The sequence below is a fragment of the Emydura macquarii genome, unplaced genomic scaffold, assembly GCF_026122565.2.
Source record: "Emydura macquarii macquarii isolate MOO-44397 ecotype Brisbane River unplaced genomic scaffold, CSIRO-AGI_Emac_v2 contig_318, whole genome shotgun sequence".
NCBI lineage: Eukaryota > Metazoa > Chordata > Testudines > Chelidae > Emydura > Emydura macquarii.
The window spans coordinates 11857377-11884827 of record NW_027130455.1 but is presented as its reverse complement, the minus strand read 5'-3'; the positions used below and the strand labels follow the sequence as shown (position 1 = coordinate 11884827).

General features: G+C 40.5%; 1 protein-coding gene across 2 annotated transcripts in view; it reads left to right on the top strand.

The window, feature by feature from the left end:
- TMEM135 (transmembrane protein 135) overlaps window positions 1-27451 on the top strand; it is a 317684-nt gene that overhangs the window by 278656 nt on the left and 11577 nt on the right. For both annotated transcript variants that reach the window (XM_067568561.1, XM_067568567.1), the window contains 5 exons: window positions 9032-9073; window positions 9854-10000; window positions 15161-15230; window positions 21215-21382; window positions 23967-24030. In XM_067568561.1, coding sequence (XP_067424662.1) covers window positions 9032-9073; window positions 9854-10000; window positions 15161-15230; window positions 21215-21382; window positions 23967-24030 — 491 coding nt within the window. The remainder of the gene's footprint in view (window positions 1-9031; window positions 9074-9853; window positions 10001-15160; window positions 15231-21214; window positions 21383-23966; window positions 24031-27451) is intronic.

The window sequence follows — 27451 nt, the reverse complement described above, 5'->3', positions numbered from 1 at the left end:
TTGTCAAATCCAATCACCTTCTCTTTTCAGTTACTATAAATAGTCCATTCAACTTAGGTCTGGAGAAAGAACATTTTTTCCCCCACTTAACCTAGGGCTTTGGCACTACTTGCTCGTGGGCGTGTTTTGTTTGTTTGTTGGAAGTGAGGGTGAGGAAAGACTTAAACATTGTTTTGCGTTTACTGCATATAGTGTCTATTAAGAGATAATCTTTCGATAGGTCATTTTGTAATTCAAACACAATGAAAAGACATTTCAGTTTTGATTTAAATGCTAAAACGCACTCAGCATTTCTAAATTTCAGAAGGAATCTAATTTCATAACTGTAGAGCAGTAACTAGAACTCAAATGTTTCTTATGGATATGCCAACATGTGAACACAATTATCCTGCCACATGATTAATTACCTGCATCCATGTCCTTTTCATATATAAAAGAAAAAGGCAACAGGATTTCCTCAGTTTGTTCTCCTCTTGCATTTGCACCCCACCCATGCTGAAACACTGACTGTTTTACACAAAATTGACAGTTTCAGCTAATCTACCTTTGACATCAATGCAGTTAATTTTTTTAATCTCAAAATTGAAATATATTTTTTAAAAGTGATGCCTTGTCCATTCTATGAGGAAACATGGAACAATATTCAAGATCTGTTTAAAGATGGATTCAGAGCATGACTTCAGTTTTCTAATGTATATATGTGCATTCTGCTTATTTCTTTGAATTGAGACTGTTTTTTACATTTGCCTTTAAATTACTGAACAACCCATTTCCCCATTGGGTAATGCCTGCTAACATGACATAATTTACATTAAAAATAGTAGGATGAGAAACGAGGTTCTTTTGTTGATACTATCTTTAATAATTTCCTTCATATTTTTTCCCCAGGACTGGTTTGAGTAGATAAGCCCTTTGGGCAAAGAAAGAGGGAAACTAAATGTATAGTTTAGAACAGAGAAAACTTGTGGGAGAAAAATGGTTATAGTTTATAAATCCTTTCTCGATCATAAAATTGTCCCTGCAGATTTCCATTCTAGGAATCAAGGGTTGTGCTTTAGGATCCCATAGCATTTTAAAGCAATTCATTCTGAACGTGGTTAAAAAATGCTCTGCTCCTGTAACTGGGAATGGTTATTCTTTATGGCTGTATGAACAGTCTTAGAATCTTTCCCCTCACACTGGGAAGGATTGTCAGCCCTCGAGAATTGTCCTGGAGTCTTCAGGAATTAAAGATTAATATTTAATTAAAGATTATGTCATATGGTGAAATCTCCAGGAATACGTCCAACCAAAATTGGCAACCCTAGCTTCCTGGTAAACCAAGGTGAAGAGGAGTAAGGGAAGGAAATCCCTCTCTGAGTTTTTCTTCTACATCATTCATGGGGGCTTCATCCCTCCCTCTGCTGTGGAATGAGCTGTGAGGCCCACCAACAAATCTCACATATCCCTCAGGATCCACAGGGGAGCCCGGTCTAGTCCATCTGCACAGAGGCTCTGTGCAGCAGCTCTGGGGATGTGGTGCCCCCCTCTGTCCAACTCTGGAACCCCACCTTTTCCTTTGTCACCTTGTCTGTGTAGGCCTGCCTCACTGTGGGAGGGGGATTTGTGGGAAAGATTAATACAGCCCAAGCTATATTCCTGAAGCCATCCAATGTCTGCTGTCCCAGTAGTATGCCCACTGATATGCCTAGCCCCCCCCCCCCCCAGTACTTTGGGGCTGTACAACCGCAGTGCACCTCTACAGAGGCAGGGTACCCAGAGCACTTCAGCTTTGGGTAAACAGCCTTCCCTTGAAGGGAGCAACGTAAAAATTAAGGTTGGGAGCTTTTCCCAGTCTTAGTCGGTGATCGGACACGAAGAAGCGGTCTGAAGGAAGTAAAGGCTTAGGTTTGATATTAGGGAAGAATTCTTTAATGTGAACAGCAGCTGGTGAATGGAATATCTTACTTTCACTCCCAGATGTTTTGTTATGATGTCCACTCAATGCTTGTAAGACTTACGTTGCAATCTGACTTGTCATAAAATGGTGAATGCCCAGCCAATGGGATCAAAACAGCTCTACCTATACTGGACTGGTTATTTTTTTTTTTTTTTTTTTTTTTTTTTTTTTTGTGGTAAATTCTTTCTATCTGTTATATGTATATGAAAAGTGCCTTTCTCCAGGTTATGTAAGCTTTGAGAAGATATTCCCTTTGGGAAGATATGATTTAATTGGAGAATTATAGTAATTATTAACAAGATCAAAATGATAAAGGAAAAATAGATTATACCAAAACTTTCTTGGTAAGGTGGCCTAGTTAGTACAGAGGGACAGAGGAAATGGTGTTTGGATCCAGGTCTGGTTTCAGATGACAGATATTACCTGCTGTCTGAACAGATATGGTTCGTGTTCAGGATAAGTGGCATTGAAATGTTATAAACTGTTCTCAAAAGATTTAAAGCCTTAAATGGCAAAACTTGCACGTTCTAACCTCTTGGGTCACATTTGGAAATGGATCAGGAAAAATAGGCTTCTTATGGTTCTGGACCCCACGCAGAGTCAAAAGTAATTTTGATCCAGGGTTTCCAATCTGAACCCTTCCCTGCCTCCAAAATTTGGGTTCTGAATTCACATTTGAGGTTTTGTTTTGTTTCCAACCGTAATGGTAAGACACTAGAGCAAAATCTTCTCTGATCCATGCTGGTGTAAACCTGGAGACACTAACTCCGTAGAACTTAGTGCAGTCACTTAGTGTTTACATTGGTATATCTGAGATGAATCTGGTTCATGTTGCAAAATGTCAATGCAGATTTAATAAAGCTTACATACACCCATTATTATAGACAGTGTGTGAGCCTTCAGTTTGGGGAGGCTTACGCTCGAGTGCCTGAAGCTACCTAGAAGTGTGGGGAGGGCACTGGATCCTGGACCGTGGTCCTACCCCCCAAGGTCCCGCCACCCAACCTGCCTCTTCCCTCAAGTCCCCACCCTCGCTTTGCCTCTTCTTCTGGCCCCCGCTCTGTCCTTTTCCTCGAGCCCTTCCCACCCACTCCTCCTCCACCGAGACCCCTCTTGCCTGCCACTTGCTCCTTTCTGCCTTTTTCCCCAAGGTCCCACTGCCTGCTACTCACTCCTCTCCACCTCTTCCCCTGAGGTCCACCCGCTTGCTCCTTTCCACCACAGTGGAGAGGAGTCAGCAGAAGGGGGGAAAGCTAAGGAGAAGAGTCTGGACAGGGGCGTGGCCTTGGGATGGAGCACAGGCCACAGGCCAGGTGCCAGTGGGCCCACCTCCACCTTCTATGGAGTTTCGCTTCTAGCACTCCAAAGTTGGCAGGCTGGAGCGCCTTGAAAGGGAAATGATCTGCGCCGCATCCACGGCATTTGCCCTCCTGCCTGGACAGCCTTTTTGGGGAGTCTTAGCCTCCCCCAGCCTTGTATATGCGCCACCCATGCCCATTATTAGAAATTATGGCTTGTCGTCTGACTTAAATCTGAAATCACTGCTTAGCTAGTGTGAAAATATTGTGATTTTACAGTAAATGGGGCACATGTTCTTATAAGCCACATTCTCCTGACAAGTACTGTGGGTAAAATGACAGTAATTAAACTCCTTTCCCCAGCAGACTACTTGCATAGAGTGTGTTAGTCAATCACAGAGAGCCTTTAGAAGGCTTTTTAGCAAGAAATGCTAATAAAAAAAATTGAAAACATAATTGCTGGCTTTTAGCCCCACAGCTTGGTGAGGAGACCCCTTTCCTTCCCCACACACTGGTGGGACATTGTGTGCCCCTCTCAACAAAATTTGCGTTGGTTCAAGACTTGACTATTCAGGGGAGCTGTTCTAGATAGTGGCAGGAATAGCTCCCCTTAGAGAAAATGTGTGGGGGAGCTCAAGTTATATTTTTCTTTATCTGGTATTTTGGATAACAGGAGCCAGATTCTTTCCTGTGCCAAGATCTGTTGGGTACAAGAAATTGGGGGACCCAAGGACTGGTTATGGCTCCTGGGTTGTCACACCTATCGAAAGTCTAGCCCTAATGTAAGTTAGAGGATCCTAGAACTCTGCTCCATCCCCTCTCTCTTTATTGTCCTACATTAGTGTAGGAGCTCATCTGGCTTTGCACCAGTGGAGAGTTCCCTTCTGGTGGGAAAATTCTCAACTGGCCAGCTGCAGCCAGATCATGTGCACTTCATATAGTGCTCAGGACGCACGAAAGATACCAAACGGGGGCTTGAGAATCTGGCCCAATGACATTTGGGGTGGAGGGTGATGTGATTCATCCGTTCCTAGGGTAGCCACCTGAAAATGACAAGATCAGGGCAGGCTGTAAAAGGAAAGCAGATTCTCCCAGGACTGGTGGGTGACACTGAAGTCAGACTTCCCAACCAGTGACACAGTGCTTCTGATTCCCCACACTGGTTATCAAGAAGCCAAAATAAAAATATACACAGTCCCCTTTACTGCATTTCAGTCTCTGGCTCCCAATCAGCCACTAGGTCTAGTAAAGAGACCAGTTATTTAAAACTCTATGCTCTTTACCAAAAAGGTTTCTCCTGACCCCAAAGGGTCAGCCACAGTACCAGATCAATATAAGTTTGGATCTCACCCAAAATACCACGCTGCCAGCCAATCCTTTAGTAACTAAAACTGAAGGTTTATTATAAAAAGAAAGAAACAAACTATAAGAGAAGTGTTAAAGGATTAAAGTAATCAGACACATACAATTGATTTGAAAGTCCATATATATCAGGTTTCTAATAGAATCGTGGAGTTTGCAGGCTTGTATAGTCCCTCTGGTATACATCCAGTACCTGGATGGGTCTCAGTACTTTGTTTTACAGCTTCAGTTCAGTTGTAGAAGAGTTGATCCAAAGGTAGGCTGGAGACTGAAGACAAAATGGATGTGGTGCCTTTTATGTCCTTTGGTCTTTGCCATGCTGCTTGTGGAAATTTACAGGAATAAGATGTTCCAGAGGGGTAGGCGTGTTAGTCTGTATACAGCAAAAAACAGCAAGAGTTCTGTGGCACTTTAAAGACTAACAAATTTAATTTTAGCAGGCATAAGCTTTCGTGAGGCTCAGCTCACTTCGACAGATGCACAGGTAAAAATGAGAAACATAGGATCATCATATACATATACAAGTGCATAGAGAAAAATGGGGGAGGTGGATGAGTAGAGCCTCAAATACCCGGCTTTCATCCACCTCCCCCATTTTTCTCTATGCACTTGTATATGTATATGATGATCCTATGTTTCTCATTTTTACCTGTGCATCTGTCGAAGTGAGCTGAGCCTCACGAAAGCTTATGCCTGCTAAAATTAAATTTGTTAGTCTTTAAAGTGCCACAGAACTCTCGTTGTTTTAGGAATAAGATGGAGTCCAGAGTCACATGAGTAAATCCTGTGACTCATCAGGTTTATCCCTGGCTTTTCCCCCTGGGCCCATTGTACCTGTGAATTTCTTTAATGGGCCATTAAGCAGGCTAGTGCTGCAGCCATCCTGTCTGGGGTGTCGCCCAGACACAGCACAATTTGAAATACAGATATATCAAACTTATCCATAACTTCCATTACACATATAACATATGAACATAAACATCATCATCTTACTTAGCACATTATAGCCTTTCTAACAGTACCTGACACGGCATATCTCATATGAATTATTATGATTCTGATGTATTGATGTTAAACAAAATAATAAATGCCCCCCCCCCCCCCCCAATCCAGCCAGCATGACAGGTGAGAAAAGATTCCATATACTGATTGTATTACTTTTTGTAGTTTAGAAACATTGAAATGATTCATAGATTCCAAGGTGAGAAGGGACCATGGTGATCATCTAGCCTGATCTCTTGTTTAACACTGGCTGTAGAACTTCCCCAAAATAATCCCTAGAGTGTATCTTTTAGAAAAACATCCTGATTTAAAAATTGTCAGTGATGGAGAATTCACCACAACCCCTTGGTAAATTGTTCCAATGGTAATTATTCTCACCATTAAAAATTTACATCTCATTTCCAATCTGATTTTGTCTAGCTTCAGTTCTCAGCCATTGGATAGTATTATACCTTTCACTGCTAGATTGAAGAGCCGTTGTTAAATATTTGTTCCCCATCTAGGTACTTATAGACTGTAATCAAGTCACCCCTTAACCTTCCCTTTGTTAAACTAAATAAACCTGAGCTGTAAATAGAACTCTATACAGAATGGTATTTGTAATGTTGCTCATACACTAGACCATATACGTAACTGGCTGATGCATTTTGTTTGAAAGGTTTCACATGCATACAATTGTAAATAATAGTGATACCATAACTCTGATAATGACTCTCACACAAACTAATAAGTTGGTGGGAATTAATTATCACAGATAGCTAATGAGGATAGTCATTGTGAAGGGTTATAAAGAAATGTTTTTAATATTTCCTAGGGTAATGGATACACCTTACGTGTTTTACATTTGAGTACTTTAGATGTCTTAGTGTTTTAAGATCAGTGTAACATTTATTAGTTGTCTTCCTTGACGCAACTTTAAAAGAAAATTAATAATGAAACAATGTTGATCAAGAATTCTGCCAGAAGATCTGTCCCCGCTTGAATAACAGTTGATTAGGGACATCTACTGGTGTAACAATATAATAATTGCTGCAATATTTGCAAGCTGAAGGTGCACGATTGAGGCTAAATGACATTTTAAGATTGCTCTGTAATTACTTTTCTGTTTGTATAAAACTCTCCAAATGATTGCTTGTGTACTTAAAATTGCACACTGTATTTGTTTGTATTCTGTGCAAAAAAGACTGCTGGGAGAAACAATAGAATTAGAAAGTAAGGCTCCAATTTTAGTTGATTGTCTGCAAGGAGACTGCATGGAACTCCCAGAAGTCAGTGGGGTTCGCACAGTCAACACAGTTATGTACACACTATCAATTGCAGGATCAGGGCCGAACTCCTGATATAGGAGTATGGGTTCTGTGGTTAGAGCTGGGTGTCAGGACTCCTGGGTTCCATTCCAAGCTAGACCAGTGATTTACTGTGTAACTTTGGGTGCAAGCCGTCTGTCTCTTTGTGGCTCAGTTTACCTCTTTGTAAAACTAGTGTGTAATAATCCTTACTTGCTGTTTCCCAAAGGTGTGTTCTGAGTCTTTTAAGTTTGTAAAACACTTTTCAATCTTCAGCTAAAGGACTTGGTGAATTAAAGGTATTAGTATTAATGGGTTTTTTATGAACACCTATAGTTATATATTTAAAATGATATTTTGGAGCACAGCATTTTTTACAACAGTAATTATTTTTGGTTCTGCTTCCCTAATTCTGGGTGTAACTGTGCTTGACCTTTCGTGGGAGCTATCCACATAGTTGAAAATAAATCCCTTTAAGAGAGTGTGTGTTTGTGAGTGTGTGTGTGTGAGAGAGAGAGTCCTTTTTCTTGTGAAGGAGAAATATTTCCCAAGGGAACCTAGTATTGTGATGTCTCACCACGATGACACGTAGCTGCTAGCATAAAAAGTCTTTGTTGATTTGTGAATTTCTTTCTTCAGCTAAATATATCTAAAAGTTGTTGCTGAAATTCTGTCATCTTGTGTTCAGGCTTGCTGGGACGAAGGGGAAAGATAGCATGGGGGAGCCTCTTCCTCCTCATTAGCACATCCAAGAGCCACAGGGCAACCCCAGTTGAGTGGGATTGTATAACATATATCCAGTGGTGCACAGTCCCAGGGAAGCCTGGTCGTTAATCCAAGCCACTTTCCATTCCGTTCTCCCACCTTCCCATACGCATATTACCATCAGCAGCAGCCACTAAATGCTCTACACCGGCTCCTTTTTTGGAGTAGTAGTATCATGTCCTGTGGCGGGTGGTGCCCCAAGCTTTCCTGAGGCCTCTTGCCCTAAGTGGGCAACATGGCATAAGGACCTTCTGCTCAACCACTGCCATTCTCCCAGCCTTGGCAACTGACTATCATAGAGGCAGGATTTTATCTTTTGTTAGTATAAAATACGTATTCTTTAACTGATGGAATAAATATAGCAGTCTTTTATATGTTATATATTCTGTCTATAGTGCACTTTCATCTGATTTACAGTCCTATAAAATGAAAAAAATACGAATATCTAGATAAAAAAGTGCTGCTCTTTGCTTCCCTAGCAGCAGGATACTGCTACGCTGATAGTCATCCAGGAAGAATCTGTGGCAGCTGCAGGCTCCAATTGCAGTCAGCACACCCAGTGCAGAAACACATCCAAATCCTAAAACTCCAGTTGTTGGTTAAAACATCAAAGTATTAGAGTAAAGCTTGTACATTATGCCACAATCAACATTAACGTTTACAAATCTAGGGCCTTTCTTGCTACCCTTATTCACAAAAGTAAAACCATGGACTCACAGGGAAGGGCTGGAGAATCAGAGCAACTGCCGTACAATTAGCATGCCGTGACTTTCTTAGTGGAAGTTTTTTCCAGAGTAAGGAGTGCAGGATTCAACCCTCATATGGAGGACGACGTTAGCTCTCAAACTCAGAGTAACTATTTTGTGTTTAAAAAAAAAAAAAAAAGGGCACAGAACGCTTCCCCTCCCTTTCAGTAGATTTATGTTTTGTCAAGCTCATTATGACAGTGTTTTGTAAAAGTAACAAGTACGTGGCTACCTGAGATTTCACATTGTTATTGTGGTATACCATGGTCAGTATTTGTCTCACAGCGTCAGCAGGGATAGAATCCAGATCTTTCTTCTTTAAAGATCTGCCTACCTCTATCTATTTTGGTCAAAAAGATTTTGACGCAGAATGTTCTGGTTTCTCTGCCCTCTGTCTCCAGGAAGTTCCAGGGGGCTATGGTGTGCTTCGTGGTGAAAACTGTGTAGTCCTCATTGGCCATAGATGATTTGTTGCATACTTATTTGCCATTATTGGATTTTGTAACAATCAATTCATTACATCCAAATTGTTGTTCTTCTTGGGCAACTTTATGTGAATATTTTCTCTCTCAGATTTTATTTACCTGCATGCAAATTGTCATACAAAACAAAAGTGTAATTTTTATGTTTCAGATGCAAAGATGGCTTGAAAGGATTTACGTTCTCTGCGCTTAAGTAGGTATCTAAAAAAACCAACCTGTAATTTTAGCTCAAAGTGACTGTTTTGGGGAAATGTGTTCACTACAAGCTGGTTTATAGGAGGCCAGAGCTTCCTTAACACAAACTGTACTGTTGTAAACCCTTCCTGTATTTTGAGACATATTGCATATTTCCAAGAGGCCATAATAGAGAATTGGCAAGAACGGAGACTTTTCAAATGTGTGACTGTTTTAGAAAAGGGGGATTATGATAAATGAATATGGTGCTAATGCTTGGGGGTAGGCAATGTGTGTGTGAAAGAGCATTAAACATTTCCTCTTCCAGAGACAGGAATCCTATGTCCCAGCATTTTACTGGGAGTAAGGAGAAATCCATTGCTACTGTGTTTTGTCCTGGGTCCCATATGTTTCTTGATGATAGTTTGTATTTACAAAGCACTCTGGGAATACAGGAGTGGCTCCATTTTACAGGAACCATAGGAGTCATATAGATACAGCATGTGCACATGTGACACAGTGCATAATTAAGTCTTGTTTCTGCCATATTAGAAACCTGGGTTTTATTCCTAGCTTTGCCAGATATTTCTGTGTGTAACTTCTCTGATCCTGTGTTGCCTTTGGTAAAATGGTGGTAATGACACTTGCATGCCTCCTAAAGTTGGAATCTCAGGCCGTGCTCAAAAGAAGGGCAGTAAGGTGCACTTCTCTGTGGAATTCATTTTTAAAGGCTTTGTTGTTGTTGTTTTTTTTTTTAAGCAACACATATAATTGCCTTGTGTTTTCCTTTTCCTTCCAGGTTCATTGTAGGGAAAGAAGAAATTCCCACGCATTCATTTTCACCAGAAGTAGCATTTACAAAAATAGACAGAAAGATAAAGCACCGTGAAGAACTATCACGGCGAATGAACATAATTGCTGTAACAAAGAAACTTGTGGATAAAGTGTGAGTCCCAAAAAGCCCCAAAAACCAAAACCCTAATTGATTCCTTTTTATTTTACTCAGTTTCACATGTGCTCACTCTATTTTATACAAGGACAATGTTTCATGCTATTTTTAATTTGCATTCAAGAGATTTGTATTTCTTTTATTGAGTAGCAACAATAACAAAATGGTGAGCTATATTAAAAACAAAGTAAGAGAAACCTTAGCTCAATATTACTTAAGATAAACAATTCACTAACTAGGCAGCAGGTTTAAAACGAACAAAAGGAAATATTTCCTCACACAATACAGTCAACCTTTGGAACTCCTTGCCAGAGGATGTTGTGAAGGCCAAGACTATAATGGGGGTTCAAAAAAGAACTAGATAAATTCATGGAGGATAGGTCCATTAGTGGCTATTAGCCAGGATAGGCAGGGATTGCTGTTTGCTAGAGGATCGGAATGACCAGTGGGATGGATCATGTGATAATTATCTGTTCTATTCATTCCCTCTGAAGCACCTGGTATTGGCCACTGCTGGAAGACAGGATACTGGGCTAGATGGACCATTGGTCTGACCCAGTATGGCCATTTTTATGATAGATTAGATTTAGTCAGTCTAATCTGTTTTGTTGATTTCTGATAAATCTTTCCAATTTGTATTTAATTTTTTAGACTATGTAAATTACCAAGGGTAACATTTCAAAACAGTTAGGTCCTGTTTTCAAAACTGATTTAGGTATTTTGGAGCGTAACTCTCATTGAAAATCAGTGGAATTTAGACTGTGTCTAAGTCACTTTTGAAAATGAATCTTGGGGTAAAATTTTCAAAAGTATCTAAGTCACTTAGGAACCTACATCCAGGAGACTTAATTTAATAAGTCACTCAGGCTTGACCCTAAATGACTTTAACTTCAGTTATGGAATTAATTATGATAACTGGAATAAAAATCAAATCAATTCTAAATTATTAGAAAATAATTATATAGAAAATTATTATATTCTAAATTATTAGAACCTTGCGCTCTGGGTTTTCCCCCCCTTCTCTTTAGCAATACCTTATGACTGATACTGCTTCATAAATTCTAAGGCTAGAAGAGACCATTGGGATCATTTAGTCTGACCTACTGTACAGTACAGGTCATAAAACTTTTCCAAAATAATTCCTAGAACATATCCTTTAGAAAATCATCCAGTTCTGATTTAAAAATTGTCAGTGATGAAGAATCCATCATCACCCTTTGGAAATTGTTGCAATGGTTAATTACTCTCACCATTAAATATGTATGCCTTATTTCCAGTCTGAATTTGTATAACTTCAATTTCTAGCAACTGGTTCATGTTAGACCTTTCTCTGCTAGACTGAAGAGCCCATTATTAAATATTTGTTTCCCATCTTGATATTTCTAGACTGTAATCAAGTCACCCCTTAACCTTCTCTTTGTTAAGCTAAATAGATCAAGCTCTTTGAGTCTATCACTATAAAAGACATGTTTTCTAGTCCTTTAATCATTCTCATGGCTCTCCTCTGAATTCTCTCCAGTTTTGAATTGTGGGCACCAGAACTGGATGCAGTATTCCAGTAGTGTCCAGATACACCAGTGCCAAATACAGCGGTAACATGACCTCTCTACTCCTACTCAAGATTCCCCTGTTTATGCATCCCACAACTGCATTAGCTTTTTTTAGCCACAGCGTAATACTTGGAGCTCATGTTCAGCTGATTATCCACCACAATTCCCAAATCTTTTTCAGAGTCACTGCTTCTCAGGATAGAGTCCCCAACCTTGTGAATATGTCTTATACCTGTGGTGCCAGGCCTATATTGAATGATTTATGGGGAACACTCCATTTTTAATTTTTGAAAGCAGGCACTGATCACTTGCTATCCATTATTGGGAGATGGGCAGGTGTTTAAAACAAAAAATACATTTATCTGTCTCCAGTTGTCTCTCTTTGCCTTCTAAATTGTTGTACTTGAACCACTGATCTTTCAAAGTGGTCTTGGATAAGCACAATCCTACCATTTACAAAGGAGTGTTCTTAGGGCAGTGTAGTGGCTCTCCTGCCATCACCGGAGGAGTTTTCCAGAGATGCTCTTAAAGTCCTCATTTCTTTTCACCTACTGCTTCCTCATCCTATAGGAAGTGAAGCGGTCCAGGAGCAGCCTTCAACTACCCCCACTTTGCTAGGGCAGTTCTGGGTCAGCTTCTAGTCCGACCTGTCATCTGCAACAGGTAACATTGGGAGAGCCTTAAACCACTTGTTTTCTCCCATGGACAAAGGTTTTGACGTGGGGCAGAGCAAGCCTCCATCACCCACCTGTCCCTTCTTCATTTTGGTAACGAGGTTGACCTTCCATGTCCCAAATCCAGCATTACTGCATGTAGAGCACCAGCTAAATCTCCAGTGTAATACTTCTGGTGGTGGTAAATCAAGCACAGCAGAAGCTCTCCCCGTGGGCTTCGTTTATAGAGAATCCACACAAATCAGAGTAGCTGGGTTGGGCACTCTTTTTTTAGAGTGCTTTTTACGACCAGGTCCTTATTATGGTATGTTGCTGACAGGCAACAGAGCAACAAATGCTCTGAGTATTCCGTGTTGTGAAGGAGGTGGTGAGGAGTGCTTATTTCAGAGTGAAAGCCATTCAGATAGGAAGGAACACTTACCTCCAGCATTCAGCTCAGGAACATCTAGAAGCCCCGTCCCTCTGCTGTTCCTCATACCTATTTTGTTTTAAATACCCCTGACATGGACTAGCTGAAAATAGTGAGGCCTGGTCAGTAGTCCCTCCAGCAAAAAGGTATTTATTAAATATACTAATCGAAGGCTAAATGATTAAAAGTTGAGAAGTATACTTCCTTTGGGATTTCCAAACTCCCTATTCCCACACATTCAAAATCCATTGCATTTTTAATCCTAATACTTCCTCAAGTTTCTCTTCCATATGTTTCCTTTCAGATATAATTGATTCTAAATGTCTGTAACCTGATCACATTCTCATTACAATTTTGCCACAGAAACTGACCTCATAAATGATTTATGGCCAATGTACTTTACAATACATGATTCAAAGCTTCCAAGGTATTTGACACAGTATATAAATTATATGATTTATTTTGTATTAAACCACAAATAATTGACTACAAGAAAATATCATTTTTAGAGCTAGTATGAAATGACTTTCCTTTAATTCTGTGTCACAGATTTAATTACTATAAAATCCACACACCCCATCCTCCCTAAAATCATGTCTCCTCTATGCTTTGAGCCAAATCCTCAATCCCAAGTAAGAGCCACAGAAAATCCATATCACAGTGGAACTGACACAGCTCCACTGCTCCAAAATGGTCATGGTTGAGTGAGGCCTCTGCAGTCCCTTGGGTGGTACAGCAGGGATTGCGGTATGGCCAGTGGATACTGGGCCAAAACAGCAGCAGCAGTCTAAGGTGCAGAGAGTTGAAAGGGGAAAGAGTGTCAGTGTCATAATCTGCAGAATGGCCCTCCTTCAGCTCAGTGGCCTTGGGGGGATGATTCAAAATTCCTTCCCATTGACCACAGTTGAGAATTCATAGGCATAGCCAGTTTACCCAGATTTGTACAGGAAAGAAGATTGGGTCAAAATACATGTACATGTACTTCTGAAATACAAATAAAGTATTGTTTTGTTTGTACAGTTCTTTGGCTTCATAAAAGTACCCAGTGCCTTACAATTGAATCATAGAAATGTAGGGCTGGATAGGACCTCAAGAGGTTATTTAATTCAGCCTCCTGGGCAGAGGCAAGACCAATTATATCTAGACTATCCCTGACACGTGTTTGTTCAACCCGTTCTTAACCTCCAGCGATGGGGATTCCACAACTTCCCTTGGAAGCCTCTTCCAGAGTTTAACTACTCTTATAGTTAGGACATTTTTCCTAATATCTAACCTAGTGATACTGAGACCTCAGTGATTCAGGAGTCAAAGACTGACCAAGTATTATTTTATCAAGTATAATTGCTTAATAACATAGTAAAAGCATCCTGATTGTTTAATAGCTTAGACTGATTCATTATTAAATCACACAGTGGTTTAATATCATGTGCTTCAAAGAGATGCTGGAGACACATTAAAGAGTCACTTGTGGCTCCTGAGCCTCAGTCTGAGTATCCCTGATCTAACCTAAATCTTCTTTGCTGCAGATTAAGTTCATTACTGCTTGTGCTGCCTTCAGTGGGCGTGAAGAACAAATGATCCCCATTCTCTTTATAACAGCCCTTAACATATTTGAAGACTGTTATCAGGTCCCCCCCTCAGTCTTCTTTTCTCAAGACTACTAATCATGCCTGGTTTTTTAACCTTCCTCATAAGTCAGTTTTTAAAACCTTTTATAATTTTTGTTGCTCACCTCTGGACTCTCTTCAGTTTTTCCACATCTTTCCTAAAGTGTGTTGCTCAATACTCTATCTGAGGCCTTAACAGTGCTGAGAAGAGTGGAACAATTACCCCCTGTGTCTTACATACAGTACTCCTGTTAATATACTCCTGATTGATATTAGCCTTTTTCACAATTGCTTTACATTGTACATTCAAATTCAGTTTGTGAGACACGAATACCCCAGATCCTTTTCAGCATTACTACTACCTAGTCAGTTATTCACCGTTTTTTAGTTGTGCATTTGCTTTTTTCCTTCCTAAGTGTAATGCTTTGTACTTGTCTTTATTGAATTTCATCTTGTTGATTTCAGACCAATTTGTCAAGTTGTTTAGAATTCCAATCCTGCCCTCCAAAAGACTTGCAGCCCCTCCCAGCTGAGTGTAATTTGCATACTCACCTCTCCCTTATCCAAATCATTAATGAAAATATTGACTAGTACCAGACCCAGGATTGACCCCTGTGGGACCTCACTAGATACTCCCTCCCACTTTGACAGCGAACCATTGATAACTACTCTTTGAGTACAAGCGTTTCACATATTGTACACCCACTTTATAGTAATTTCATCAAGACCATATTTCCCTAGTTTGCTTATGAGAATGTCATGTAGGCCTATTTCAAAAGGTGACATGCAAAATAATAATGGGGAAATAGCAAGAGAATATTGTATACATTTTTAGCATGAGAAAGTTTACAAAATCCCCAGTAGATGACAATAAAAACAACTTCTGGTTAATATGCATTTCATTCTTCCTTTTGCAGATGTAAACATGGTCCAAGACATAGATGCTGTAAACACTATGAAGATAATTGCATCTCATACTGCATTAAAGTAAGTGTGAATCTGATATTTTTTGTAAACACTGACAGAATCTGGTGAAAACAGTACAGAAAAAGAGTATATAAATTAACAACAGGGAAATGCAGATTCCATATGTCTTTGCCTCTGAAGTCTGTTATTGATCTTGCTTTTTCCATTATAACAAGAGTCCATTATAAGTTTGTGAAAACCATATTCTGCACAAATTAGTGGGGGGGTTTTGGGGGGATTGTGGTTTTTTTGGTAAATTTCACTAATGTGGTAGTTAATTACAATCAACTGATAATGTAAAGTGAATATAAAAAAATGGATCACCAAAAAATAAACCTGTTTAATTACATGAGGCTTTTTGTAACTGATCCCACCTGCAGCTCCGTCCTAAATAAAGCACCTGGAATGTGCGGTGTTGGGCAAACAGATGAACAGTGGCACACATACAGTTGTGCATATCTGGCACACTGGTGTTTGGTTTTGGACTCAGTAGTCTATTCATCTATTTAAGGGGTAAGAATAATGGGAGATTGTACACAGTTGCTGCACACAGAATGAGCTGTCTATGTCTAGTGGCACATATTATCCTCCTCCATAATATGGCCAGTGCATTTTTTCAGAGGAGTACTGTGTGGAGGAGATTGGCACAAGTAGGACCACCTCCGACATGGCCTTAGTTTGGGTGAGACTTCAGGAGTTCTTCATCTCATGATAATCTAAATATTTTATTTATGGAGAAGCAAAAATTAATAGCTGGGCAGTTTAGCTTTTCCAGATGTTTCTTCTGTATTTTTTCTTTAAGTGCTTTTTCCCCCCATTAAAAATAGTGTATTCTGTTAGAATTTAACACTTTTGGTTTTTTTAATGGCAAGACTTACTACATTAAGATATCCCTTGAGAGGATGTATAGTACAAGTTAAGACAACATGTGATTAACTATTGCACAACTTCATAGTTAAATGTAAATGTATACAATGCGGAACAATGGATATATGCCATACTTACAGCATGTGGGAAATCGTGACTCAAAAAAATTTGAGGGTCATGGTGGATAATCAGCTGAATATGAGTTCCCAGTGTGATGCTGTGGGTGGGAGGGCTAATGTGATCTTTGGATGCATAAACAGGGGAATCTTGAGTAGGAGTACAGAAGTTATTTTAGTGTGTCCAGTTCTGATGTCAACAATTCAAGAAGGAGAGTTCAGAGAAGACCCATGAGAAAGATTAAAGGATTAGAAAATATGCCTTATAGTGATAGACTCAATCTATTTAGCTGAACAAACATATGAATGGCCATACTGGGTCAGACCAATGGTCCATCTATCCCAATATCCTGTCTTCCAACAGTGACCCATGCTAGATGCTTCAGAGGGAATGAACAGAATTTATCAGGCAATTTATCAAATGATCCACCCCGTCATCCAGTCCCAACTTCTAGCAGTTAGAGGTTGAGAGACACCCAGAGCATGGGGTTACATCTTTGACCGTCTTGGGTAATAGCCACTGATGGAACCTGTCTTCCATGAATTTATCCAATTCTTTTTTGAACCCAGTTATACTTTTGGCCTTGACAACATTCACTGGCAACGAGTTCCAGAGGTTGACTGTGCATTGTGTGAAGTACTTCCTTATGTTTGTTTTAAATCTGCTGCTTCTTAATTTCATTGAGTGATCCCTGGTTCTGCTGTTATGTGAAGGGGTAAATAACATTTCTCTATTCACTTTCTCCACACAATTCATGATCTTATAGACCTCTATTATATCCCTCCTTACTCATGTCTTTTCCAAGCTGAATAGTCCCAGTCTTTTTAATTTCTCCTCATTTGAAAATTATTCCATACCACTAATCGTTTGTATTTCCCTTCTCTCTACCATTTCTAATTCTAATATATATTTTTGAGACGGTGCAACTGGAACTGCATGCAGTATTCAAGGTGTGGGCGTACCATGGATTTATATAGAGGCATTATGATATTTTCTATCTTATTATCTGTCCCTTTCCTAATGGTTCCTAACGTTCTTTTAGTTTTTTTGACTGCCGGTTCACACTGAGCAGATATTTTCACAGAATGATGATGCCAGGATCTCTTTCTTGAGTGGTAACAGCTAATTTAGATCCCATCATTTTGTATATATAGTTGGGATTATGTTTTCCAATGGTCATTACTTTGCACTTATCAACATTGAATTTCATCTGCCATTGTGTTGCCCAGCCACCCAGTTTTGTGAGTTCCTTTTGTAACTCTCAGCTTTGGACTTAACTATCTTGAGTAATTTTGTATCATCTGCAGACTTTGCCATATCACCGTTTACCCCTTTTTCCAGATCATTTTTGACTATATTGAACAGCACTGGTCCTCATTCAGATCCTTGGGGTACCCTGTGATTTACCTCTCTCCGCTGTGAAAACTGGCCATGTATTCCTATCCTTTGTTTCCTATCTTTTAACCAGTTACTGATCCATGAGAGGACCTTCCCTTTTATCCAATGACAGCTTACTTTGCTTAAGAGCCTTTGTTGTGGGACCTTGTCAAAGGCTTTCTGAAAGTCCAAGTGCATTATATCCACTGGATCATTCTTGTCCATGTTTGTTGACACCGAAAAAGAATAAAGTACTTCAGACATGAGTGAAGTTCCCATTAATCTGAATGGTGGGTTGGGTATGTATTAAAATATAAGGATGAACTGGAAATTGGGTTAGCACTCCTGTATGTCTCTAACTCAGTGCACTGAATCTGAGTTTAGGTTCTGAGTTCCTCAGGCCAGCAAGGGCTGCTGACTTCACACCACACCCCCTTTGGCCTACCCCTGGCGCGGTGTTAATAGATGCTGAAGAAGAGATCAGCAAGGCATGATGAGCGGGAAAAGCAACAAGGAAATATCCCAGAGTATCTCCTCCATCTAGCTGTTTCCCTAACTCCCATTGTGCTATCCTACCCAAAAACAAACAAACAAAACTAGAAACTTACTTGCAGAAATTGAGTTGTACTAATATTCAACCTGACTTTAAATGAAGCAAAACAAAGTTTAAAGAAAAGGCTATTCTGTCTCTAAAGAACTCCATAGTGCCTTTGGACTGCACTTCATATTTTCACTTTTCACAGGGCTCAGTGCAGTGGTATGTGGTATGTTTGATGTCTTAGCTCTGTAGACTTCTGTGAAGGTGTGTGTAGCCCAATAAAGGCATTTGAAGATCCTTCCCTTTCTCCTTTGGTTGATTTGATTCCAGCAGGTAATCTAAATGAAGATATATTTGCCAGTAGTACCTTTCCAACATGATGAACTTCAGTTTCTCTGTGCCATTGCTGATAGCAGCAGCAGAACAGTACTGTTTACCTGGTAATTGTGGTGACTAGAAAAAAAAATATTCCAGTGGTTACAATCCGTATGTTTAATCTTCATTATTTATTAATTAATTTATTAATTAATTAATTTTACTATTTCAAGAGTTGTGGGATACTATACTGAACAGTTCACTTTGTAAATGATTCTACATTTAATTTGAAAGCAAATTGATTAAAAAAGTTAATAGATTTAATGCTATTTGGATACATTGCTACAGTTTGACTTCTGGTACATTACTGAACTCTGTTTTGAATATATACACTTCTGTAATTGAGTTTTAATACGATCAAGATATTTTTTTAAAAACTTTTTAAAAAATTGAGCTCCTCAGATGATTTTTGCAGATATGTAATTTAATTGCACTGCTATTTCTGGCTTTTCTTATCCAAATCACAAAATTTCTCCAGCATAGATGGTTCCTATATAGAGATTTAAATGTATATTAATTCCTCTCTCTTTTGTATATTCTTTATATTTTCCTTTCCCCTGCTCATTTCCCCGTGATCTGAAATCTTTCTGTGGAGAAAAAGGTTATAATTTAGTACATTGATATTCTTGAAATTTAAAAATGAATCATGTTTGTGTGACAATAGGTAATGCAAAACATCTATAAAATACATGTTATATTGTCTCCTGATCACTCACTGAACTAATGATAAGCATTCCGTATTTATATATCTTGCTACTGTTGGTTACACATGAGAGCTAAGGCCCTGATCCTGTAAACCCACACATTTCAATGGAACTGTTCATGTGAATAACTAGAAGGTTTGCAGATTGGAACAGCAAAATATAATGTCGTATTCTAGACCATCAGAACTAAAATCCCTTTTCTTTTGGTTGGTGAAAAGTGGGGACTCTGAGTTTTTGTTTATAAAATGTTTTCTGTCCTGTGCTTGTCACTATTGTAAAACTTTCCATAATTTTACATAATCTAAATTAATCTTAAAATTGACATTTTAATTACACAAAACTCAGAAAATTCAGACATAAGATTCATAGAGCAAATTTAATTCTGCCTTGCCTATAAGCTTTGCGATAGAGTTTTTCATTACATGATCACACCATGCTGTGTTACAAACTATTTAGAAAATATGAGATGAAAGTGCCCCAGAGGATATAATTTACTTAGCTTTTAAAGCAAAATGAGAGGAAGACAGGGGGTTTTCCTTGCATCTATCTGTTAACAAAATTGTAAATCACACAATACGTTTATTCCAGAATGCACTACTAATGTCCATCCACTTCCAGACATCGTTACTTAAGTGTTAACACTTAGTTTGTTTCATAAACAGTTCCACAAATAACAAGTTATGAAATATTATTGTTGCAAGAAATGGGTGTTGCTGAATGATATTTAACTAGAATGAAGCTTTGGGACTCTTTGTGAGGAATTAAAATGTCCTGTCTGAAGCACAGAAGATTTTTAATTGCTTAATTTGAAAGATTGCTAATTCCAAACCTCTGCCCATTGTAAAGACAACTAGAATAACCTTAGAGAATGGTCTTACAAATAAATATTAGAAACCTTGAACATTTGGAACATCCCACTTAGAGGCCTGCTTTATTCAGTAAGAATGTACTACCAGTGCTCAGCACATGATTTTCAGATAGTTTAAAATGAAATGTCTTCAGCCCAAAAAAGCATTGTCTGCTCTTTTGGAGAGAGAGCGACAAATACCTAGACTCATGCTTTAAAACAAACTGTTCTTAAGTTATCAAACTGTTAAAGAAAAAGAAAAAAAAGAGGGACTCTAAATAGTTTTCTTAAAGGCTGAAGCTTTTTCCCCCTGACACTTGGATGATTTTTTTTTTGAATGAGTGGACAGATTTTCTTCAGACTTTTCAGAGATGTTCACCTGTGGGCTAAGAATAAGCATAAGAAGCCTTTGAGAAAATTACAAAAAACGGGGAAAAAAAGAATTTAGAATGAAAAAACCAACCCAATCGCAATTATGGTACTATACAAAACAAACTCTGAGATGTATCAGCCTTTCAGCATGGAATAGTAGGAAAAATTTCATATGAGCCTGTGTTCAACTTTTTTAATAGTTCTGCACATGATCTCTCTTCTGGGTTTGCACTTTCTTCACCACAGACACTGCAAAGCCTCCAGGTCGGTTGTTTGTTGAGAGAACATGGGCATGTCCCAAGAAATCAGTGTCGCTCTCTAATTCATACATTTTCTGAAAGGACTTTGTTTTGTTATAGCCTTTTTCCCTTCCTCAGCACTTCTTCCAGATGTTTGAGTATGTGGTGTATTTTCTTCACCGCATTGCTTTCCTTTCCGTACCCAATTGTGGTTGAAGGGCGGGGGTGGGGAGGGAGATAACCTGGAAATGAAGCCTTCAGGACTGTTTTAAGGAACAGAATTTTGGAGTAGATATAGAGTGTGTCCTTTGAGGCCTTTTAAGTATCCATTTAAATTAAAAGAAAGACAGTCCATCAAGGCAGTCTAGGATTCTATTTCCTTAATTATTTTACAGGGAAGTTAGTTCAAAAATCTAGTTTCAAGTTCCAAGAAGGGAGGGTACATTTCAGATAATGTCAACAAACTTGGCTTTTAAAAGGCTGCATTTCAAAAATAAGGTACTAGTTTACTTGTGTAGCTCATGGGTTTTGCTTTTTTTTAAGTTGCTGTTTCTTAACTTTTTCTCCAGGGCTTCATTAGAATGTTTAGTGTTGGTTACCTGATCCAGTGTTGCCTTCGAATCCCATCAGCATTCAGGCATCTGTTTACAAAGCCTTCCCGGCTGCTTTCTCTATTCTATAACAAGGAAAACTTCCAGCTTGGAGCTTTTCTGGGATCTTTTGTCAGTATATACAAAGTAAGTGCAAAAACATTGAAAACTTAGCATCATTTATTTATGTTGATTTCTGTAATAACAAAAAAGCCCCTATCTTTACTTCAACACTCTGACATTGTACAGACCCTTGTCCCGTAACAAAATCTAGCTGTAATCAAATCATAAATGTCAAGCCAATGCCCTAGTACAGGATCTACTCTTCCATTCTCCCCAGGAGTGATCAAAAAGCCAGATGAGGTTTGCAGTATGTCCTGATGATGAGCAGATTTGAGCTATTTAAGACCTAGAGGGGAGTGAATTCTAAAGTCAAGGGGCCATTGACAGATAGACAGTATCAGCAGGCCTTCCTGTTATATGGAGGAGACTCTAACTCAGCCACCTCTGTGTGTGCAGCAGAGACAGCATTGCCCATGAAAAGAGGCATTTTCTCAAGTAGGCAGATCCCAGGCCACCTGGGGCTTTTTAGCTCAAAACCAACATCTTAAATTCTGCCTTAGAATCATAGAAGTGAAGGATTGGAATGGACCTTACTAGGTCATCTAGTCCAGTCCCCTGCACTCAAGGCAGGAAGGACTAAGTAATAAATAGACGAGTCCTGACAGGTGTTTGGAGGTTTTTAAGAACAGGTTAGACAATGATGAAAATTCCACAACCTCCCTAAGCAATTTGTTCCAGTGCTTAACTACGCTGACATCTAGGAAGCTTTTCCTAATGTCCAACTTAAACTTCCCTTGCTGCAATGTAAGGCCATTGCTTCTTATCCTATCCTCAGAAGTTAAGGAGAACAACATTTCTCCCTCCTTCTTGCAAAACCTTGAAGCTACCAGCAAACAATTGCAGAATAAGATGTCTTGTGCTACTCATATGCACTCTACTTACCACTTGGGAAGCCACCTTCTACTCCGGTTTCAGCTTCAAAACTGATTTAAGAGATTGGACTGTCAGCTGATGTAGATTGGTGCAGATCACTTGAAGTCAACTGAATTATATTGATTTACACCAGCTGAGAATCTGGCCCAACCTATAGCTACACACACAGCATGCTACAATACTCAAATTTTGAAATAACTGTAACGTCATATCCTGAACCAAATTAACAATATTCCAATTCCTTATTCAGACATAAGTGTATGAGTTTTCAAAAGCTACAAACTTAAAGTCTTACTTTTGTAATAAAATGTTACCAGCTGTGCAAAGCAAGAAAACAGAATTTCATTTTTAATTTAAAGTGGCTAGAATTAGACACAAGTAATTGTTAATTACCAGGACTAAAAATGTTGGCGGAACTGCACAAGTGAGCTTGAGAGTTTATTAATATTCTTAAAAATGAGCTCAAATTACATTCAGTTCTAGATATTTCTTAATTAAAATGACAGCTACTCAAATCTTTTCCTAGAGTTCCTAAAGGGTGAAATATTCTCCCTGATGTTTTTAGTCTTTAAGAGTGACTGCATGTTGGATGTGGGTTATATTGTTTTTTACTTCTGGTTTGAGATATGTCAGAGAACCGCATCTATACCTCACCTACCAAGCATAGTGTAATATATGTTATATAGTACCTTCTAACCACCCACTTACTGCAAGCCAAAAAATGTAATACAAGATGCAGTAAGCATCCATCATGGACCACTTAAAAAATCTTTATCGCTTCAGATCAAGATTGGATGTTTTTTGGAAGATTTACTTTTGCCAAACACAAGTTATGCTTCAGTCAAAGACAAATTATTAGGCTCAGTACCAGGGTAACTGGTGAAAGTTAGTGGCCTGTGCTGTACAGGAGGTAAGGCTAGATGATATAAAGGTTCCTTCTAGCCTTAAACTCTATAGGTCTATGAATTGCTCATAGTAAGAACACGTTACTCTGAATTCCATTAGGACAATGAGACCTGAGGATGAGTTCTGCGTAGCTTGAAAGCTTGTCCGTTGGACCGAAAGCTTGGACGGAAATTGGTCCAATAAAAAATATTACCTCATCCACCTTGTCTCTCATATCCTGTGGCCAGCATAGCAACAACAACATTGCCGTTCCAATAGGACTTTTATACATGCAAAACTTAGTAATTTAAAGTTGCTCTGTAGGTTACTGAGAGCCTTGACTTATCAGAATATAGTGGGCCTGTTGGATGGACACTAGAGGAACTGTGGGGTGTTCTTGCCCTTGTGAAGGTCAACTACAGGTCACCATCCTCTGTGCGTCTGACACTCTTTGGCTACTCTGTTTTCTCACAGCTGGGGGGATTGATTAGCAAATTAAGCTGCTCTATATACGTGGACAGTGATCAGATAGCAAGTGGTTTTTCCCCCTCCCTTCAGAGTAAGTTTAAGATTAGTTTGTTTGATCACAGACTAATGTTGAGAGAATGTTGTTTGCTCTTAATCTAAAGTACATCAAATGTACCCAAGCACCCTGGTGATGGGTGCCTTATCAATAGATATAGTAGCAGTAGGAACAATGGTCAGTGAGGTGGCTGTTGATCCTTCATGAATACCTTATATAGATTTTTATGAATTATTATTGGATTATTCTGTAATGTGACCAAACTAAAAACATTTTAAATAAAGCACTAACTGAGGCTATTGTATTACCCCCCTCTCCCAAATACAGGGTACTAGTTGCTTCCTGCGCTGGGTACGAAACCTGGATGATGAGCTTCATGCTCTTATAGCAGGTAAGTCCATGAGAAGAAATAGATAATGCCCAACTCAGGAATATTATCATTAGATTTAAAATTTTAGATGAAATGTATAAATATAAAGATGTTACTGTAGCTTACTCAGAAGGGACAGCTGGGTCTCTAGCAGCAGCTTTTAAATATCTAGACTTACTGGAATCACAGGTTCAAATCCTGAGGTGGGGGACTGAGCCCTTCTTCCTTCTAAAGAACATAAACTGAGTCCCAGGGGATCCAATGAATGAACTCTTTAAACCCAAGGTTCTCTGTTCCCTTTGTGGCCATTAAAGATTGCATGACACTTTGTAAAAATAGGGTCTGGACCAATTGTGTGTGGGAGGGGGAGAGGATTTGGGGCCAGGGAGCTGGTCATAGAGCTAAAGATTGGGCTCCCAGTGTCAAAATAACAGGAGTTTGTCCTTTCTAAAAAGCATAAAAGACCCTTTTGTAGGCAGCACAATCATCACTGAACATTGTTTCTTCTTCAAGTGCTTGCTTATGTCCATTCCAATGTAGCTGTGCGTGCGCTGTGTGCACCGTCGCTGGAAGCTTTTCCCTAATAGTATCTTCTAGGTTGGCTCTGGTGCCTCCTAGAGTGGGGCCCTCATGACATTGTATAGAGGCAGCTGCCACCGCACCCCCTCTCAGTTCCTTCTTTCTATTGCCAACAGTTGCTGAAACACTGTTCGTCTCTTGCTGAGCGAGCGATAATCCTTAGTGGTTGTTCCTGTTAATAGATTATAAATAACTGATTAAGCGCTTAGTTAGTTAGAGTACTTCGAATCCCTGCCCTGGGCCTTGGGCAATGCCTTGATCCCAGGGCTTCAAACAGTGTGCGACTTGCCCAAAGAACATACCAGTAAGTGACCTTCATGACAGCTTCCTGAAGTGCCTGGGAGAAGGGCATGTTCAGGCAAAGTGCAGGGCTTGTAAGAACTTTAGACCCCGAACCAAAAAGGACAGAGATAGTAGACTCAAATTCCTCCTAACGTCTTCGGCGCAACAACCAGATCTGACACTGAGTACCTCCTGGGTTAGGAGCACCCCGGACTCAGTTAGAGAGCCTCAATGGCCTGAAGATCCCAGGCACCCACTACCACTCAGCACCAACAAACTTCTCCGGCCCCCAGGAAATCAGCACGGCAGCGTGGCACCGACTCCCCATCATCAATGCCAAAGAAGAAAACAAGAAGTCGGACTGAAGACTCTCCTCAACGAGGAAGATCACAGAGAGAGTGAGATCCATGCCAGACCACTCTCAGATGGTCATCAGCCAGCCGATGTTGTTGACTCCGGCTCTGGAGGGGGAACTGTTTAGTCTGGTATACATGGACTCCCTGCTGAGGGTGAGCCATAAAGGAGACTTGGCCTTGGCAGCACCATCAATGCCAGAGGCTTATGAGGTGGTGAGGAGTCTCTTGAGCCTCCCAGTGTCTCCATCTCCTCCAAGCCATGGCCCACAGAGGACAGCTCCAGCATCACAGGAAGCTGCCCCACAGAGGCAAGTCCTGAGCAAGCCAGTGATGATGACGAGGCACCGACCCCTATCTCGGCTTCACGAGGCTCAATGGTGTGACAATGATCGCTAGCCTGGCACTGGTCATGATGCTGGCACGGATAACAGTCCCGGTACTGCTCGCGGTCCTGACACCACTGTGAATTGCAGTGCTGCTCCTCACCCTGGCACTGCTCACCTCTGCTGCACCACTCATCATCCCAGCACCACTCATCATCACGGCACCGCTTACCTCCGCGACACTGCTCATCATTACGGAACCACTCACCATCTCGGCACCAATATTTAGCACCGAGGTGCCCGGTCCCCCCAGGATCGCCCAGGAATGACTGCTCTGGCTCAGAATCTCAGGCAGAGTCTTATGGGGTCACAAAAGATCAGGCATCAGGTGGACCCGAAATATGTGGCTGTGACTCATGGACCCATCCCGACAACATGGCCTTCTACCCAATGGCAGATGCCACCTCAGTGGCCAGTTTGGGCACCATGGGCAACTCAGGCCTTTCAAGGCTCCTACATGGACTGGTCACACTCTGTGCCCTCAGAGGCGAGAGCGCCTCTGTCCTTCCCATCAGAGAGGGGTTCAGTCCCAGGGGTGGAGGTTGCGGAGGCCCAAGATACTCCTGTGGGGGGGCCATCAGCACTGGAGAAGGTGCAAGACCCTGGGACAATTCTTAGCAGCCACCTTGTCCTCTTCTCCAGACGAAGCAGTGGCTGGCACATCCATAGCGCCGGTGCAGGACGACTACAGAGCTCATCAGGAGCTTTTGTGGAGGAAGGCCAAAAACCTTGTCCTACAGGTAGAGGAGATTGTGAAGTCAGCCCCAGTCTTGGTGGATATACTAACACACTTTGGACCAGCAAGGGTGGCCCTATTTCTGAATGACACCATTTCGCAACCTATTAAAGCCCTATGGCAAATTCCCATATCCCTCCAGTCCGTGGTGAAAAGGGTTGAAAGGAAGTACTTCGTACCCGCGAAGGAGTATGAATATCTATATATACACCCCCACCAGGATCCCTGGTCATGGCTGCAGCCAACGAATGGGAGAGACAAAGGCAACAGGGTCTATTGCCAAAGGCTCAGGAGGCCAGGAAACTGGACCTGTTAGAGAGGAACGTGTATTCCATGGGGGGCCTCCAGTTGAGGATTTCAAACCAGCAGCTCTTTTAAGTGGGTATGATTTTAATTCGTGGTCAGCTATATTAAAATTTAAGGAACTCCTACCATCGGAGTCCAGATGAGAGTTCATTGCCTTGGTGGAGGAAGGCAATAGCCATGGCAACCCTCCAGGCTGCCTTGGATGTTGCGGATGTGGCAGTCTGAGCCATGGCCCCAGCCATGGTGATGAGATGAAGCTCTTAGCTTCAGTTCTCAGGGCTGCTTCATGAAGTACAACAAATGGTGCAGGACCTCTTCAAATAAATGGATGTGCGGCTTCATAATTTGAAAGATTCCCGCACCACTCTGAAGTCTCTGGGCCTCCACACTCTGGCCCCATCCCAAAAGCACTTGAAGCCCTTGCCTTTAGGTTGCTTTTACCTGGTGTAGTATCAGAATAGACAGGACTTTGGGCGGCATCAGCACAAGGGCTTGGAGGAGACATACCTATCACTCTTCATCAGCCTCCACGCTCACGCCTGCGGGACAACCATCAGGCCCTAAACAGAACTTTTGAAGGTGTGCCCAGGGGCAGTGCACCAGTCCAGAACCTGGATCTTATCCCTTTGTTTAGAGACCATTTATCACACTTTTACTGGGCATGGGTCAATGTCACCTTGGATCACTGTGTGCCCTGCATGGTATAAGTGGGATACACCCTACAGTTTATTTCCTCCTCTCCTTCCCACCTTGTTCCCATCCTCTTCACGGACTCTTCTCACAAGAGACTTCTAACCCAG